Below are 14,438 nucleotides of genomic sequence, written 5' to 3' on the forward strand. Positions count from 1 at the left end.
TTCCCATCCTTCCTTCCCTCCCTCCCTCCCTTCCCCCACCCCACTCCTTCCCTCCTCCCTCCTTCCTCCTTCCTTCCCCTCCCTCCCTCCTCCTCCATCTCCCCACCCCTTCTCCTTCCTCCCTTCCTTCCTTCCCCTCCCCTCCCTCCCTCCTCCTTCCTTACCCCCACCCTTCCCTCCCTCCTCCTTCCTTCCCTTCCTTCCTCCCTCCCTCCTCCCACTCCCCACTCCTCTCCCTCCTTCCTTCCTTCCTTTCCTTCCTCCCTCCTCCTCTCTCCCTCCCTCCTCCTCCTCCCTCCTCCTCCTTTCCCCACTCCCTCCTCTCTACCCCACCCTCCCTCCCTCCTCACTCCCCACTCCCTCCCTCCTTTCCTCCCCACCCCTCCCTCCTTCCCTACCCCACCCTCCTACTCCAACCACATAATATAAACTTATTCTTCATTTGTTTGTTTTTTCTCGAGTCTTATTATTGTTTTATTTAGTCTTATTTCTCTCTTTGTCGTTCATTCTCTTCTCTTGTTTAATTCCTTCTTTATTTGTGCGTCTATTCATCTATCAATCCGTCCGTCCGTCCGTCCGTCCGTCTGTCTGTCTGTTTGTCTGTCTGTCTATATCTATCTATATCTATTTATATCTATCTATGTTGTTGGCACGGTCAATCACAGGAGGTGGGCGTGGCTTGTGGCACTAAGAAGGGGAGGGGTTTGGTGGTGGTGGGGGGCGGAGCTTAATAGACCCCAAGCCAGGAGATTATAAATGGGTCTCCAGCTTTCACCAGATTCATTCCCATTCGACGTCATAAGGGAACACACGTCCTCACCGCTGTCTCCTGCACTCTCACTCTAGCACCACCACATCATGGCAAGGGTGAGGATTACAGCCTGTTATGGCAACGTGTGTATGTCGACCGTCCTATGGCAATATTGTGATTTATGTGTTACCTGTGACATGTTTTTACGTGTTATGTCAACTTATGGCAAGACATGGTATGTGTTCTGTCAAGTCATCCTGGCAACGTTATTCTAATATGGCAAAGCCGTGTGTGGGTGGAGTAAGGTGTGTGTGTGCGTGTGTGTGTGTGTGTGTGTGTGTGTGTGTGTGTGTGTGTGTGCGTGTGTGTGTGTGTGTGTGAAAGGTGATAATGTAGATAATAAAAAAGGACCTCGTGTATAAACTATTTACCGCCATGTTACTTTGCAATCAACAAGTACCAACAACAACAAAAAAATTATTGATGAATGTTGTGATGTTGCCAGAAGGATGTTTCTCCTCCTGGGACACGTTGCAGTGGATGTTGAACCAGTTGCACGATGTTGCAAAGCCGTGAGTGATGTTGTGTTTTGTGGTAATGTGTCTCTCTCTCTGTTATATCAAGCGGGGTGTGTAGTGAGGGTGTAGCCTTTGTGTAGTGAGGGTGTAGCCTTTGTGTAGTGAGGAAATTAGCCCAGCCTTGTAGTGAGGTGTGTGTGGGTGTATGCTGTGTATGAGGTGTAGCCTTTGTGTGGTGTAGCCTTTATAGGTGAGGTGTGCTGTGTGAGGTGTAGCCTTTGTGTAGTGGTGTAGCTTTGTGTAGTCAAGTGTAGCCTTTGTGTAGTCAGGTAAGGAATCTCGACCTTGTGAAATATGTGTGAAACACCACACCTAGCTGGATTTTGCTGAAGTGAAATTACTGTTTTTAATCAATAATGTGTGTGTGTGTGTGTGTACGTAACTATGTGTGTATGTACATACAGGTATATATGTGTGTATGTACGTATATATGTATGTATGTATGTACGTATCAGGGTGTGTGTGTGTAAGTGACCACCTCAGTCTATCTGGCCATCAATCCAATGTAACTACACTCCCCCCCTGTGAGAGAGATAGGGAGAGAAAGAACAAGGAAGGAGAGAGAGAGAGAGAGAGAGAACAAGGAAGGAGAGAGAGAGAGAGAGAAGAGAAAGAACAAGGAAGGGAGAGAGAGAGAGAAAAAAGAACAAGGAAGGAGAGAAAGACAAGGAAGGGAGAGAGAGAGAGAGAAGAAGGAGAGAACAAGGAAGGAGAGAGAAAGAACAAGGAAGGAGAGAGAAAGAACAAGGAAGGAGGGAGAGAGAAACTTTCTAACACACACTACGTCAGTTTTCTCCCGTCACCATTTTTGTTTTTTTTGCAGAGAAAACTGAGAATATTTGATCAACATTTAGAAATCTGTGGCGGTGTGGTCATTGGTCTCAAACAGCAGCCTAAAGGTCCCGGGGTCGAGTCTCTCTATTGGTTACGATTCACCTTGACCCCGAGTCTGTTCAGTATAGGTAGTACATAAACACAGACCTACAGACAAGTCTTATTGATAGCTTAATATATATTTGATGGGGTTAAGTTTCTGGGTAGGTTAACCGGGGTATTATTTATCATTATTATCACCATCATTATCAACCCTTACCAGCAATATACACACGGATATGAAGCAGCTTGAGCCCAAACACTGAACCATAAATTGCTTTCATTATTTCTCAAAACATTAATCCATTTTCACCCTTGAACTAACCTCTCTGCCGGGCCCCTGAGGCAGTGAAAATACCCCCTGACATTTTTACCAACTGTGAAATTATCAGAGAGCGAACACAAATATATATAATAGTGAAGAAAAATAATAGTAGGTGTTTTCGTGGAGTTATTTTACGCATGCGCAGTTCGGGGTCAGTGATTTTCTTTAGTTTTTTGGGGTTGTTTTGTCGTATGATCAGATAATTTACTCCTGAGGGTCTTGAAAGGCGAGGTGGTGACTTGTACTCGATTCTAGGTTTTGTCTTGGTGATGTGTGTGTGTGTGTGTGTGTTGGTGAGGTGTGTGTGTGTGTGTGTGTTGGTGAGGTGTGTGTGTGTTGTGTTGGTGAGGTGTGTGTGTGTGTGTGTGTGTGTTGGTGAGTGTGTGTGTGTGTGTGTGTTGGTGAGGTGTGTGTGTGTGTGTTGGTGGTGTGTGTGTGTGTGTTGGTGAGGTGTGTGTGTGTGTGTGTTGGTGGGGTGTGTGTGTGTTGGTGAGGTGTGTGTGGTGTGTTGGTGAGGTGTGTGTGTGTTGGTGGGGTGTGTGTGTGTGTTGGTGGGGTGTGTGTGTTGGTGGGGTGTGTGTGTGTGTTGGTGGGGTGTGTGTGTGTGTTGGTGAGGTGTGCTGGTTAGTGGGGTGTGTGTGTGACTTGGGGTGTGTGTGTGTGTGTGTGTTGGTGGTGTGTGTGTGTGTGTTGGTGAGGTGTGTGTGGTTGGTGGGGTGTGTGTGGAGTTGGTGGGGTGTGTGTGTGTGTTGGTGTGTGTGTGTTGTTGGGGTGTGTGTGAGTTGTGAGGTGTGTGTGTGTGAGGTTGAGGTGTGTGTGTGTGTGTGTGTGTTGGTGAGGTGTGTGTTGTTGTTTGAGTGTGTGTGTGGTTGGTGATGTGTGTGTGTGTGTGTTGGTGGGGTGTGTGTGTGTGTTGGTGGTGTGTGTGTGTGTGTGAGGTGTGTGTGTGTGTGGATGTGTGTGTGTGTGGTGGGGTGTGTGTGTGTGTGTGTTGGTGGGGGTGTGTGTGTGTGTGTGTGTTGGGGTGTGTGTGTGTGTGTGGGGTGTGTGTGTGTGTGTGTGTTGGGGTTGTGTGTGTGTGTTGGTGGTGTGTGTGTTGGTGGGGTGTGTGTGTGTGGTGGTGTGGTGTGTGTGTGTTGGTGGTGTGTGTGTGTGTTGTGGGGTGTGTGTGTGTGTGTGTGTGTGTGTTGGTGAGGTGTGTGTGTGTGTTGGTGGGGTGTGTGTGTTTGGTGGGGTGTGTGTGTGTGTTGGTGGTGTGTGTGTGTGTGTTGGTGGGGTGTGTGTGTTGGTGGGGTGTGTGTGTGTTGGTGGGGTGTGTGTGTGTGTTGGTGAGGGGTGTGTGTGTGTGTTGGTGGGGTGTGTGTGTGTGTGGTGGGGTGTGTGTGTGTGTTGGTGGGGAGTGTGTGTGTGTGTGTTGGTGGGGTGTGTGTGTGTGTGTGTGTGTGTGTTGGTGGTGTGTGTGTGTGTTGGTGTGAGGTGTGTGTGTGTGTGTGGTGGGGTGTGTGTGTGTGTGTGTTGGTGGGGGTGTGTGTGTGTGTTGGTGATGTGTGTGTCTGTTGGTGAGGTGTGTGTGTGTGTTTGTGAGGTGTGTGTGTGTGTTGGTGGGGTGTGTGTGTGTGTGTGTGTGTGTTGGTGAGGTGTGTGTGTGTGTGGGGTGTGTGTGTGGGTTGGTGAGGTGTGTGTGTGTGTTGGCGAGGGTGTGTGTGTGTTGGTGAGGTGTGTGTGTGTGGTGGTGGTGTGTGTGTGTGTGTTGGTGGGGTGTGTGTGTGGAGTTAGTGAGGGTGTGTGTGACTTGGTGAGGGTGTGTGTGTGTGTGTGTGTTGGTGAGGTGTGTGTGTGTGTGTTGGTGAGGTGTGTGGAGTTGGTGAGGTGTGTGTGTGTGTGAGTTGGTGGAGTGTGTGTGTGTGTTGGTGAGGTGTGTGTGTGTTGGTGAGGTGTGTGTGAGTTGGTGTGTGTGTGTGAGTTGGTGTGTGTGTGTGTGTGTTGGTGGGGTGTGTGTGTGTTGGTGAGGTGTGTGTGGGGTGGTGGTGTGTGTGTGAGTGTTGGTGAGGTGTGTGTGAGTGTGGGTGTGTGTGGTGTTGGTGGTGTGTGTGAGTGTTGTGAGGTGTGTGTGTGTGTTGGTGGTGTGTGTGTGTGTGTTGGTGGGGTGTGTGTGTGTGTTGGTGGTGTGTGTGTGTTGGTGAGGTGTGTGTGTGTGTGTTGGTGGGGTGTGTGTGGTAGCCTAGTGGTGAGGCCGGGATACACACCTAACAGTCTGCGGGTACAACTAGTTAGTATCCAGTACAGTTTATAGTAATGATCAGGCCCATTACTGAGGTCTGCTGGGGTCTGTGGTGCAAGTCAACCCGGCCCCGTGTCCAAGTAGGCCCTTTTCTAAATAGGCCCTTGTGCTTGTATGAGCCCTTGTGCTAGTAGGCCTTTGTCATAATAGGCCCAATTTCTAATAGATCGCAGTTCTAATGTGTCACAGAGTTAAAAGGTAAGTTGTGATAGAGACAAGTGCCAATAGACCTCAGTGTAACCTGGGTATTTGTCCACCTCTAGTTGTGATCTCTCTCTCTCTCTCTCTCTGCAGGTCCGGATTCCTGTGAAATTTACGACAAAAAGGTAAACAACAAAATATAACAGAAAACGAAGTCATATCTCTCAAGGGGTGACTTCTTCAGACCGTAAATTACCTTGAGAGATAATTACCCTTAATGACTTGATTCAATTAAAAGGAAACACTGGAGGAAGTGACTTTCATTATGTGTGTGTGTGTGTGTGTGTGTGTGTGTCTCATTGGCTGCGTCCGTGTGAAAAAATAGGGCGTTTCTGAGCGAATAGCGAAGGAAAGATAGAAAGACAAACATTTTGAAACTAAGAAATAGAAAGGTGGCCACTAACCACCAAAACCATAGGTAGTTGTCAGTGTACACGCCATAAGATCCTATAGTTTCTTAGAATACCCTACCCCAACTGAACTGATCAACAGGTGTACGGTGGCCATAATTCTGTGGTTTTCCTTCCTGTGTGGGCGGATGTAGGTAACTGGACTGACACACGCACACACACACACACACACACAGGCTAGCACAGACAAACAGACACACACCTTACGTAAGTCTTCCCGTATTAAGAGATAGTAATTCTTCTTCCCGTGTGAGACCAACAGAAGTGTTATAATAATCTGGGTTACGAGGTACAGACTGTGTCATGTTTACGTCAATGTTGCTCTCGGCCTCCGGCAGAAATGGCTCTGTCGTCCATCCCACTTTCCCCAATGCTAACCCCTCTCTCTCTCTCTCTCTCCCTTCTTCTCTCTCTCTCCTACTTTCTGCTGTTTTTATGTTTGTTTATCTTTATTAGCGTGTGGGCTGTTGGTTATGTTAACAGGTGGTCGTGACAACATCTCGACTTTCCCTCCGCCTCCCCCCATCGCTCCTTCTGTTGTGTTTCTCACGTGTTTGTGTGTACCAGACTGCTTCTGTTGTTGTTGTTTTATGTTATGGTGAGTTATTGTCTCTCTCTCTCTCTCTCTCTCTCTCTCTCTCTCTCTAAATGCGTACAGTATCTGGAGTGTGACAGTGTTAGCGTGACAGCACACGAGCTAGTGACAGTCATAATCTCTGTCATAAGCAGTCATTGTGTTCTGTGGAGTTAGAAGAGTAGGGAAAGTAAGGAAGTAGGGGAAGTAGGGAATGAGAAGGAAGGGAGAGGGGAGTCCCTGGGAGAAACTCTTATTCTTAAGGTCAGGAGGAGGATTTACCAGCCCCCCTTCACCACCGACCCAGAGCCAACACCCTCACCTGGGCACCTCTTCCCATCACCACCTCTCCCCTTCCAGGTGGGTGAGTGGATGATGGTGTAGGTGGATGGGTGATGGTGTAGGTGGATGGGTGATGGTGTAGGTGGATGGATGGCCATGTTGAGTGAGTAATGTATGTGGGTGGGTGGGTGATAGCGTGGGTTCATAATCATTCCAAATCACGATACAGTTTCACTCTCAAATATCAAATGCGTTCCTCAGGCTGGTTATGTAATATGCTGTACTCTATCGATCTGTCTATATCGGTTGGTTAGGTTAGGAGTGAGAGGGGTGAGTGGGGAGGTGGTGTGAGTGTGAGGGGTGAGTGGGGGTGTGAGGTGAGTGGGGAGTGTGAGGTGGTGAGAGTGTGGTGGTGGCAGGTGTGTGGGGGTGAGTGGGAGTGTAGGGGTGAGTGGAAGTGTGTGAGGGTGGGTGGGGGTGAGAGGAAGGTACAACATCCTTCTCTTGTGTGTTGTGTAAGGTTTCAGGTCCTATGGTGAGCCGCTGTGGTGAGGAGAGCCGCTGCTGATGATAACTATGATGATGATGTTTCAGGGTATGGTAGTGGTGTTGGTGTGTACGTGGGCGTGCACCGTGGGCGGGACTTACGGCGCACCCGCCCCTCTACTTGGTGTTACCAGCGGGCCCCAGCAAGCAGCACAAATGGGTGGCCGGCTACTCCGACCACCTGCCGCTCTACGTCCCCAAGCCCTATATCATCCCTAAGTGGGTGCCTCACGTGGACCCCACCTACACTGCCTTCTGGGTGGCCCACACGCCCGCACCCACTAAGGGGCACAGCCTGGAAGCCGCTCACGCCAGCGTCCACCTTGCACCAGGCTTTGGCCCTCCAAGGAACTCTGTAGTGGTTTCATCTGGCGGGTACAACAGGAGGTTCTCCACCACCCCCGCTCCATGCCGCCCCCTTACCTAACACCCCCCTTCCCCTCGCCTCCACCGTGTCTGCTCAGGACCCCTCCCACCTGCTCCAGCTCCCCTCGGTGTACCTTCTGCCCTCAAAGTCTCCCCCCACCTCAGACCCAACCTTCCTGCCTCCCAAGAAGGAGGACATCCTTCACCAGAGTGACGTGGTCTCCAACTCTGTAGTACAGGATAGTGGTGTTGGCCATACCTCCTACACCCAACTGTAATGCTTGCTGCCCTCTCCTTCTCTCTTATTTACGGACACACACACACACACACACACACACACACACACACACACACACACACACACACACACACACACACACACACACACACACACACACACACACACACACACACACACACACACCTACCTGCAGCTTCCCTCACCTAGTTGTATACTGTATATAGTTGCTTAACTAACCTGCCTCCTCGTGCCTGTCTGCCTCTTCAGTACATGACGCTGCCCACTAACTCTAACTCCTTCTTGATTGCAGATGGTTCTTTTGGTGGTCTCTTCCCTACTAACCATGGACCTAACTCTGGCGAGCTACAGTAACAACCTTATCAACCTGATCATTCGTCCTGCGGGTCGCAGTCGCTCCTTCAAGTGGCTCGGCCGAGGAGACATTGACAACATTCCCATCCATGTTCCCCGGCCGGTCTTCCTCCCTCGCTGGCTCCCCAAGGATAGGCCAGAGTATGTGGCCAAGTGGGTCCCTACCACGCCCTCGCCACACGCCCGGAAACCTTCCTCTGATTACTCTGGGTTCGGTGATCTCAGGTCTAACTCTGTAGTTGAACCATCAGTCTCAACAACCTATGATGCGGCACTGGTCCGCGCCTCTGAGACACCGCTTACTGGCTATGCTCCTCCCCACCCAGACGATATCATCTCTGAGACGCAAACGAGAAGCAACGTCGCTCCCGCCGACAGCACATCGCCCGCCGTTGTGAAACCTCCACCTTCAGAGTACTTCTCCCAACAAGAAGCTCCGGTGCTCCCCGTGACGGCCATCAGGAGTCAACTGAGTGTGTCCCCTCCAGCACCACTACAGCCCACCTTCAGCGCCCTCATACAAGACGAAGCCTCTGTGCAGATCATAGACTTCGGTCCCCCTGAACCCGGCAGCATCATCGTCGAGGGCAACAGCATAGACGTTCTAGAAACTACCGCTGACGATTTTCTTGTGAGTGCCATGATTGACGGCACTCTGACAGCGTTCCACCCCGCCGCCGTCACCACCACCCTGGGGGGCGCCGTGATCCAGGACAACACTGTTCCTCCTGAAGGTGATGACGTGGTGTTCATCGTAGGGCCTAACGATGACGTGGTGAGGTCTACCTTCACCCCGCACACCACCACACTCCTCCTCGATGACGATGACCTTCAGTCCTCGCTCGATAACCCCGGCAAGACTCTGGCGTCCCCCTCCGTCATCACTCTGCCGCTGGAAGTCCCACAAGCAGACGTCATTACTCAGGAAAATGAAGTGAAGTTCATCTTTGGCGACTCTCACCCACAGAACGCTGAGTTAACTCTGAGACACAACCAAGGTTCACAGTTACCTCACAACCAAGGTTCACAGTTACCACACAACCAAGGTTCACAGTTACCACACAACCAAGGTTCACAATTACCACACAACCAAGGTTCACAGTTACCACACAACCAAGGTTCACAGTTACCACACAACCAAGGTTCACAGTTACCACACAACCAAGGTTCACAGTTACCACACAACCAAGGTTCACAGTTACCACACAACCAAGGTTTACAGTTACCACACAACCAAGGTTTACAGTTACCACACGACGCCTCACTAAGCCAAGAGTTTCAGCCCAGTCCAGTTTTTAATGTAAATCAAGACCCTCTAACCAGTGAAGACTTTCAGCCCAACCCGGAGTTTATATCAACGCTCAACTCACAACCCAATTTAGAATTTGTGTCTGAGGGAAATTTCGAAAATGATCCCGAAATCCTATTTAACGATAATGCTCAGCAGCCATCAGGGAACTCAGAAGAAACAAGACCCGTGTTGTTGCCCGGCGATAGTATCTTAATCACTGTGGGGTCCAGCCAAGACGTTCAGTTTAACAATGACTTTGAGTCCAGTCGCACGTTCCAGTCTAGGGAGAGTGTTGGTGCAGCTGATCCCGAGGACCTCATCACGTCCCGGGCGGCACCCCTGGCCAGACCAGCATTGATGGCCCCGCCCGCATTGCCGCCCCTGCTAGACGGCCGCGCCCTCACCCACCTCACCTCCCTTCCCGTCACTGACTTTATCCCGCAACCAGTGGTGGTCCCCCTCGTTCCGTCGTCCATCACGCTGGACCTACCTCAGGAGGACCTCCGGGGCAGGCAGGCTCGGGTTCTCTCTGGTACACACTCGTTCCCTGACCGGAAGTTCGAAGCCTCCCAGATACTGCCATACGGCGCCCGCTTCCACCCTAGACGACGGCAGCACCCCAGGCGGATGTTCTTCGGCTGAAGGAAGGAGGAACACGCCATCAGAAAGTCTTTACAGAATCGTAGGTTAAAATTCTCTGTGTCAACCTGAATCATTTCACCCAATACACTAACATGGCGGCCAGAGTGGTGGTCATACTGCACGGACATTCTCTCTCTAGGAAAGATTTATTCTCTTATTAACAGACAATTTTTCAATTACAAATCTGAAAATCCGAAGTTAGACAACGTGACTTGATACAAAACTGTTAAACTAATTTTTCGGGTGAAATAAACCAACCTAACCTTTCCTAACTTAAAACTAAGCCTGATCTAACCTTAGCCTAGCATAAACCAAACTAATACTACCACAGAATCGTTAGGTTAGCGGCCTAACAAGATCAATGTTCTATTTTATCCACTCTTGTTTGGGGATATCTGTCCAACATTGCGACATTGATCACCTTCGACACTGTAGCCGAATACTACAGGTGTGTGTATGTGTAATTATCTGTGATTTTTTAATACATTTAAATGCAATTATATAGATAAATTTATTAAATGGTAACCTTCAGTGTTAGGTAACCATTATTATTAGTAGGAGTAGTAGTATTGTTGTTGTTGTTGTTGTTGTTATTTCATTAGTGGTAGCAGCAGGATTGTCATCATTCTTGTTAGTGCTCTTATTATCAGTTATTATTGTTATATATTTCATTATCATTGTTATTATTATCATTGTTATAATTGTTATTATTAATTATCATTGTTATTATTGTTATTATTATTATCATTGTTATTTTTTTTATTATTCATTGATTATTATCATTGTTATTATTGTTATTAATATCATTATATCCATACACTTGTAATACAAAACATCACTACAGGCAGCGAGCGGCGCGCGAAGGTTGGTCTCTCTTAAGTTTGTGCAGATGGTGAGATGCTTTACTGTACGCCAGGCACTGTTATACTTTATCATCTTCGCCAATGATCGGCTCGTTAGCCGCTTGGGCGGTCGATCACGTCTCAGTTAAACACTGTTGGCAAGAACCGGGCATGCACCGGCTCCTGAATGTACCTGAACCTACTTTATTGTTGGTCAAGTCTGGTCTTGAAAGAGCTCACACTCGGTGGTGTCACAACACTCTGGCAGGTTGTTCCAAGTGTATAGTTTCCAGCATGTCATTTATGCAACAAACAAACAACAACGGGCCCAGCACACAGTGCCGGGTTAAGACTTTCGTAGGCCTTAGGCACCTCCAAGATATGGGGCCCCATTTGACAGCATATTAACTAATAACACAAGCTAGTACCTAATTATAAAATGTGATGTCGAAAGAATAAGATTCAGTGATGTTTGCCATGAATTGAGTAAAAGAAAATGGGTTAGATCAGCTGTTCTTGTACAGTACAGAAATAGTTTTGTTTACAAGAAGCACAGCTAGCTGGTGGACACTAATAGGATTAAGTAATAAATAAATGGAAAAAAAGTACCTCAGTATCAATTTAATAATAACCTGTAGAAAAAGGGGAAGAAAAGTTCTCGTTTTATTTTTCGTAGGCCCCCAATATCTCGTAGGCCCTAGGCACTGTGCCTACTGTGCCTAATGGATAATCCGGGCTTGCCAGTACAGTGCCCTGTGGTACCCCGCTTGTTATGGGTACCCATGACGATTTCGTGCCATTAATCACCACACATCATTGTTTGCTGTCTTGTATAAAGTCTCCGATCCACGCTAGGACACTAACCTCAAATCCCGTACCCTTCCAGTTTAATTTTCAGCCTTTCATTGGGGTACTCTGTCGAAAGCTTTGGCAAAATCTAGGTCTACTGTATATTGTCGATGTTATCACCCCGTTCCAGAATTTGGGTCCAAACATCCAGGACCTTGAGTACTTGTGTTAAGCAGGAGCGCCCCGGCATAAAACCGTGTTGGCAATCCTTTACAAGGTTGTTTCGTAGTACATGTTCCATCATGGCATCTCTTATAATGCTCTCAAGTACTTTACATACTATGCTGGTCAGGCTCACTGATCTATAGTTATTTGTGGCGTGACAATCACCCTTCTTGAACATAGGACTCACATAAGCCATATTCCAGTCATCGGGAACCTTTTGCTCCTCCAGGCATCTGCAGAACAGGATCTTCAGGGGCTCAGCAAGCTCGTTGCACAACTTCTCTTAGCACTCTGGGAAGCACTCTGTTAGAGCCGGGACTCTTATGAACCTTTAGCTTTGACAATTTGTTTCCAAAACACTCTTCTGAGAACACAATGTGCGTCAGCGTTGTGTCAAGTAATCTTTCCTCATTTCTTCTCCTTTTTTATTCGAGAATAAGCTGCGGCCAAACTCACTTCTGCTGGCGTCCTCAGCAACCAGTACCCATTCAACTATTAGGACTGGTTGCTGTAGACTCCTGTCTTTCGTTTGACACCTCCTCCCTCCTCCTCCCCACCCACCATGCTCTCGATGTAAATTAAGATAAATTATTATTATTATTATTATTATTATTATTATTATTATTATTATTATTGTTGTTGTTATTAGTATAATTATACATAATTTCCTGTCGAACTCTTTTCTTATCCCATGAATGATAGTGGATACTATATATATATATATATATATATATATATATATATATATATATATATATATATATATATATATATATATATATATATATATATATATATACTGAGTATAGATGAAATACTTAGGTGTTTAAAGTTAACATTAGGACAGCGATCAAGTACAGGTCACCGAGCCCGATGGTGACGGTCGACTGCTGAGAATAATAAAGAACCAAATAGAAACAAAGAAAAGGTCAAAGTATAAAGCACAAATTACTTCTCTAAAGTAATTATACTTACTTTTAAATTTATAAAGTTAAGTCTCACTATAACAAACAACACTATGATAGCGGGGTCACCTGAGTCACTGGCATTCCAAGTTGATGACAAAGTTGACTTTTTTTATATCGACATGAAGGCTGGAATACACTTGAAAACTAACGGTACTTAAGTACTCACATTTTCACGGTAGGCTATATGTAGGCCTTGCTGACGTCACCCAGGTTGTAATATGTGTGCGCTCTCTGACTGCTTGATTTAGAGTGATAACGTCGTTGACTATCCAACAGAGACGTGACCAACCTCCCCAGCTGCTAACAGGCCAATCAGTGGCGAAGAAGATAAAACAAAGTACACTAAAGGAAGATGATTGCTTTATCTTACAACTTTAATGCTGTAAAGTAACATTAGGTGTGATGGTGGATGTATGGAAGAAATCAAAACAAAAACAGGTCAAGCAAAAATAGCATTAAATAATCTAAAAGACCTAATGAAGAGGGACATTATCTTCAGTGTGAGAAAAAGGCGGCTGAAAGGTTTTATATGGCAAGGATTATTGTATGGGGAAGAAGCGTGGACACTTTATACACCAGAAAGAAGTTAGGGGCCTTTAAAATATAATTATAGCTGAGGGAATAATAACAGAAATATTAATGGGCAGGGTGGTCAGGGGAAGGCAGAGACTAGGATGAATGAATGAATGAAACTAAAAACTGGGTCCCCAAGAGAGATAAAAAATAATAATTTTACAGGATTGTTAAAAACAGCCCGAGAACTTTTAGAGTGGAAGAGTGTGGTCGCCAAATCTCAGACATGAGGACAGTACTCTGACTGATTGAGTGACAACTGTAATAAAAAAGTAAAGAAGTTACCCATATTACAGTTTTGTTTTCTTTAATTGTATCATAGAAAATAGACATAAATGAACAGTTTCAGGCAGGACTTAAATAACTTTGAATGAAATTAAATGCGCTAATTAAATAACTTTGAATGAGATTAAATGCGCTAATTAAATAACTTTGAATGAGATTAAATGCGCTAATTAAATAACTTTGAATGAATTTAAAGGTGTTATCGTAGCATTAGAGAGACCATCCGAGTCTCACTTTAATTAAATGGCTGACAATAACAATAACAATAATATTTATATAAAAAGTCATTATTTGCGCGGGAACTTCGTAGAAGAAAAGTGTCTTAGAAATTTCTGAACTATTGATTGTAATGATAAGATTCTTGAGAATCGGGTTGTAATAATGATAATAGTAATAATAATAATAATTATTATTATTATTATTATTATTATTATTATTATTATTATTATTATTATTATTATTATTATTATTATTATTATTCAGCACAGAGATTATATTAAAGATATTTTAAAAACAAAATGTTCAGATAATGGAACTTTAGTCAATTATTGTAGGTTATTAGCAAAAATTTATAAAAATAAATGGATTTCAGGATTATTAGGAACCTTAGTACTGCATATTGGTTTCTGTTCCATTATTTCCATTTTGAGACAAAAAAACAAAGATAACATACCGTAGTTTATGTGAACGCTTTAATTTTATACATACATACATAAAATTAAAGCGTTTATGTAAATTATGGTATATATATATATATATATATATATATATATATATATATATATATATATATATATATATATATATATATATATATATATATATTCTATCTTTCCTCAGTGTTATGACTCAGGTAAACCATCAGTTGCGCCATGGTGCTGCCATATGACATTATCTCTTAAACACTTTTCACCGTGGACTTGTGACACAGATAAGATAATAACCGAGATAATGGCGATAAATGAATATATTTTAGATAAGGATATCCCAATGTAACAGAAAAATAAAACACCTTTCTATCAG

General features: G+C 45.5%; 1 protein-coding gene across 2 annotated transcripts; it reads left to right on the forward strand.

The window, feature by feature from the left end:
* The first annotated feature begins 789 nt into the window (after positions 1 to 789).
* On the forward strand, positions 790 to 10,440 carry LOC121876859. Of its 2 annotated transcripts, none has more exons than XR_006090836.1 (2): positions 790 to 867; positions 6,870 to 7,124. XR_006090836.1 is itself a non-coding variant. In XM_042382335.1 (2 exons), exons 1-2 carry the CDS (start codon positions 859 to 861, stop codon positions 9,731 to 9,733), a joined length of 2,004 nt encoding a protein of 667 aa, XP_042238269.1. In that variant the 5' UTR covers positions 790 to 858; the 3' UTR covers positions 9,734 to 10,440. The 2 variants fall into 2 exon arrangements, 1 of the variants encoding a protein (XP_042238269.1); XM_042382335.1 differs by lacking the exon at positions 6,870 to 7,124 and adding an exon at positions 7,739 to 10,440.
* Positions 10,441 to 14,438: the final 3,998 nt, after the last annotated feature.

The sequence above is a fragment of the Homarus americanus genome, unplaced genomic scaffold (assembly GCF_018991925.1).
Source record: "Homarus americanus isolate GMGI-L3 unplaced genomic scaffold, GMGI_Hamer_2.0 scaffold50281, whole genome shotgun sequence".
Taxonomy (NCBI): domain Eukaryota; kingdom Metazoa; phylum Arthropoda; class Malacostraca; order Decapoda; family Nephropidae; genus Homarus; species Homarus americanus.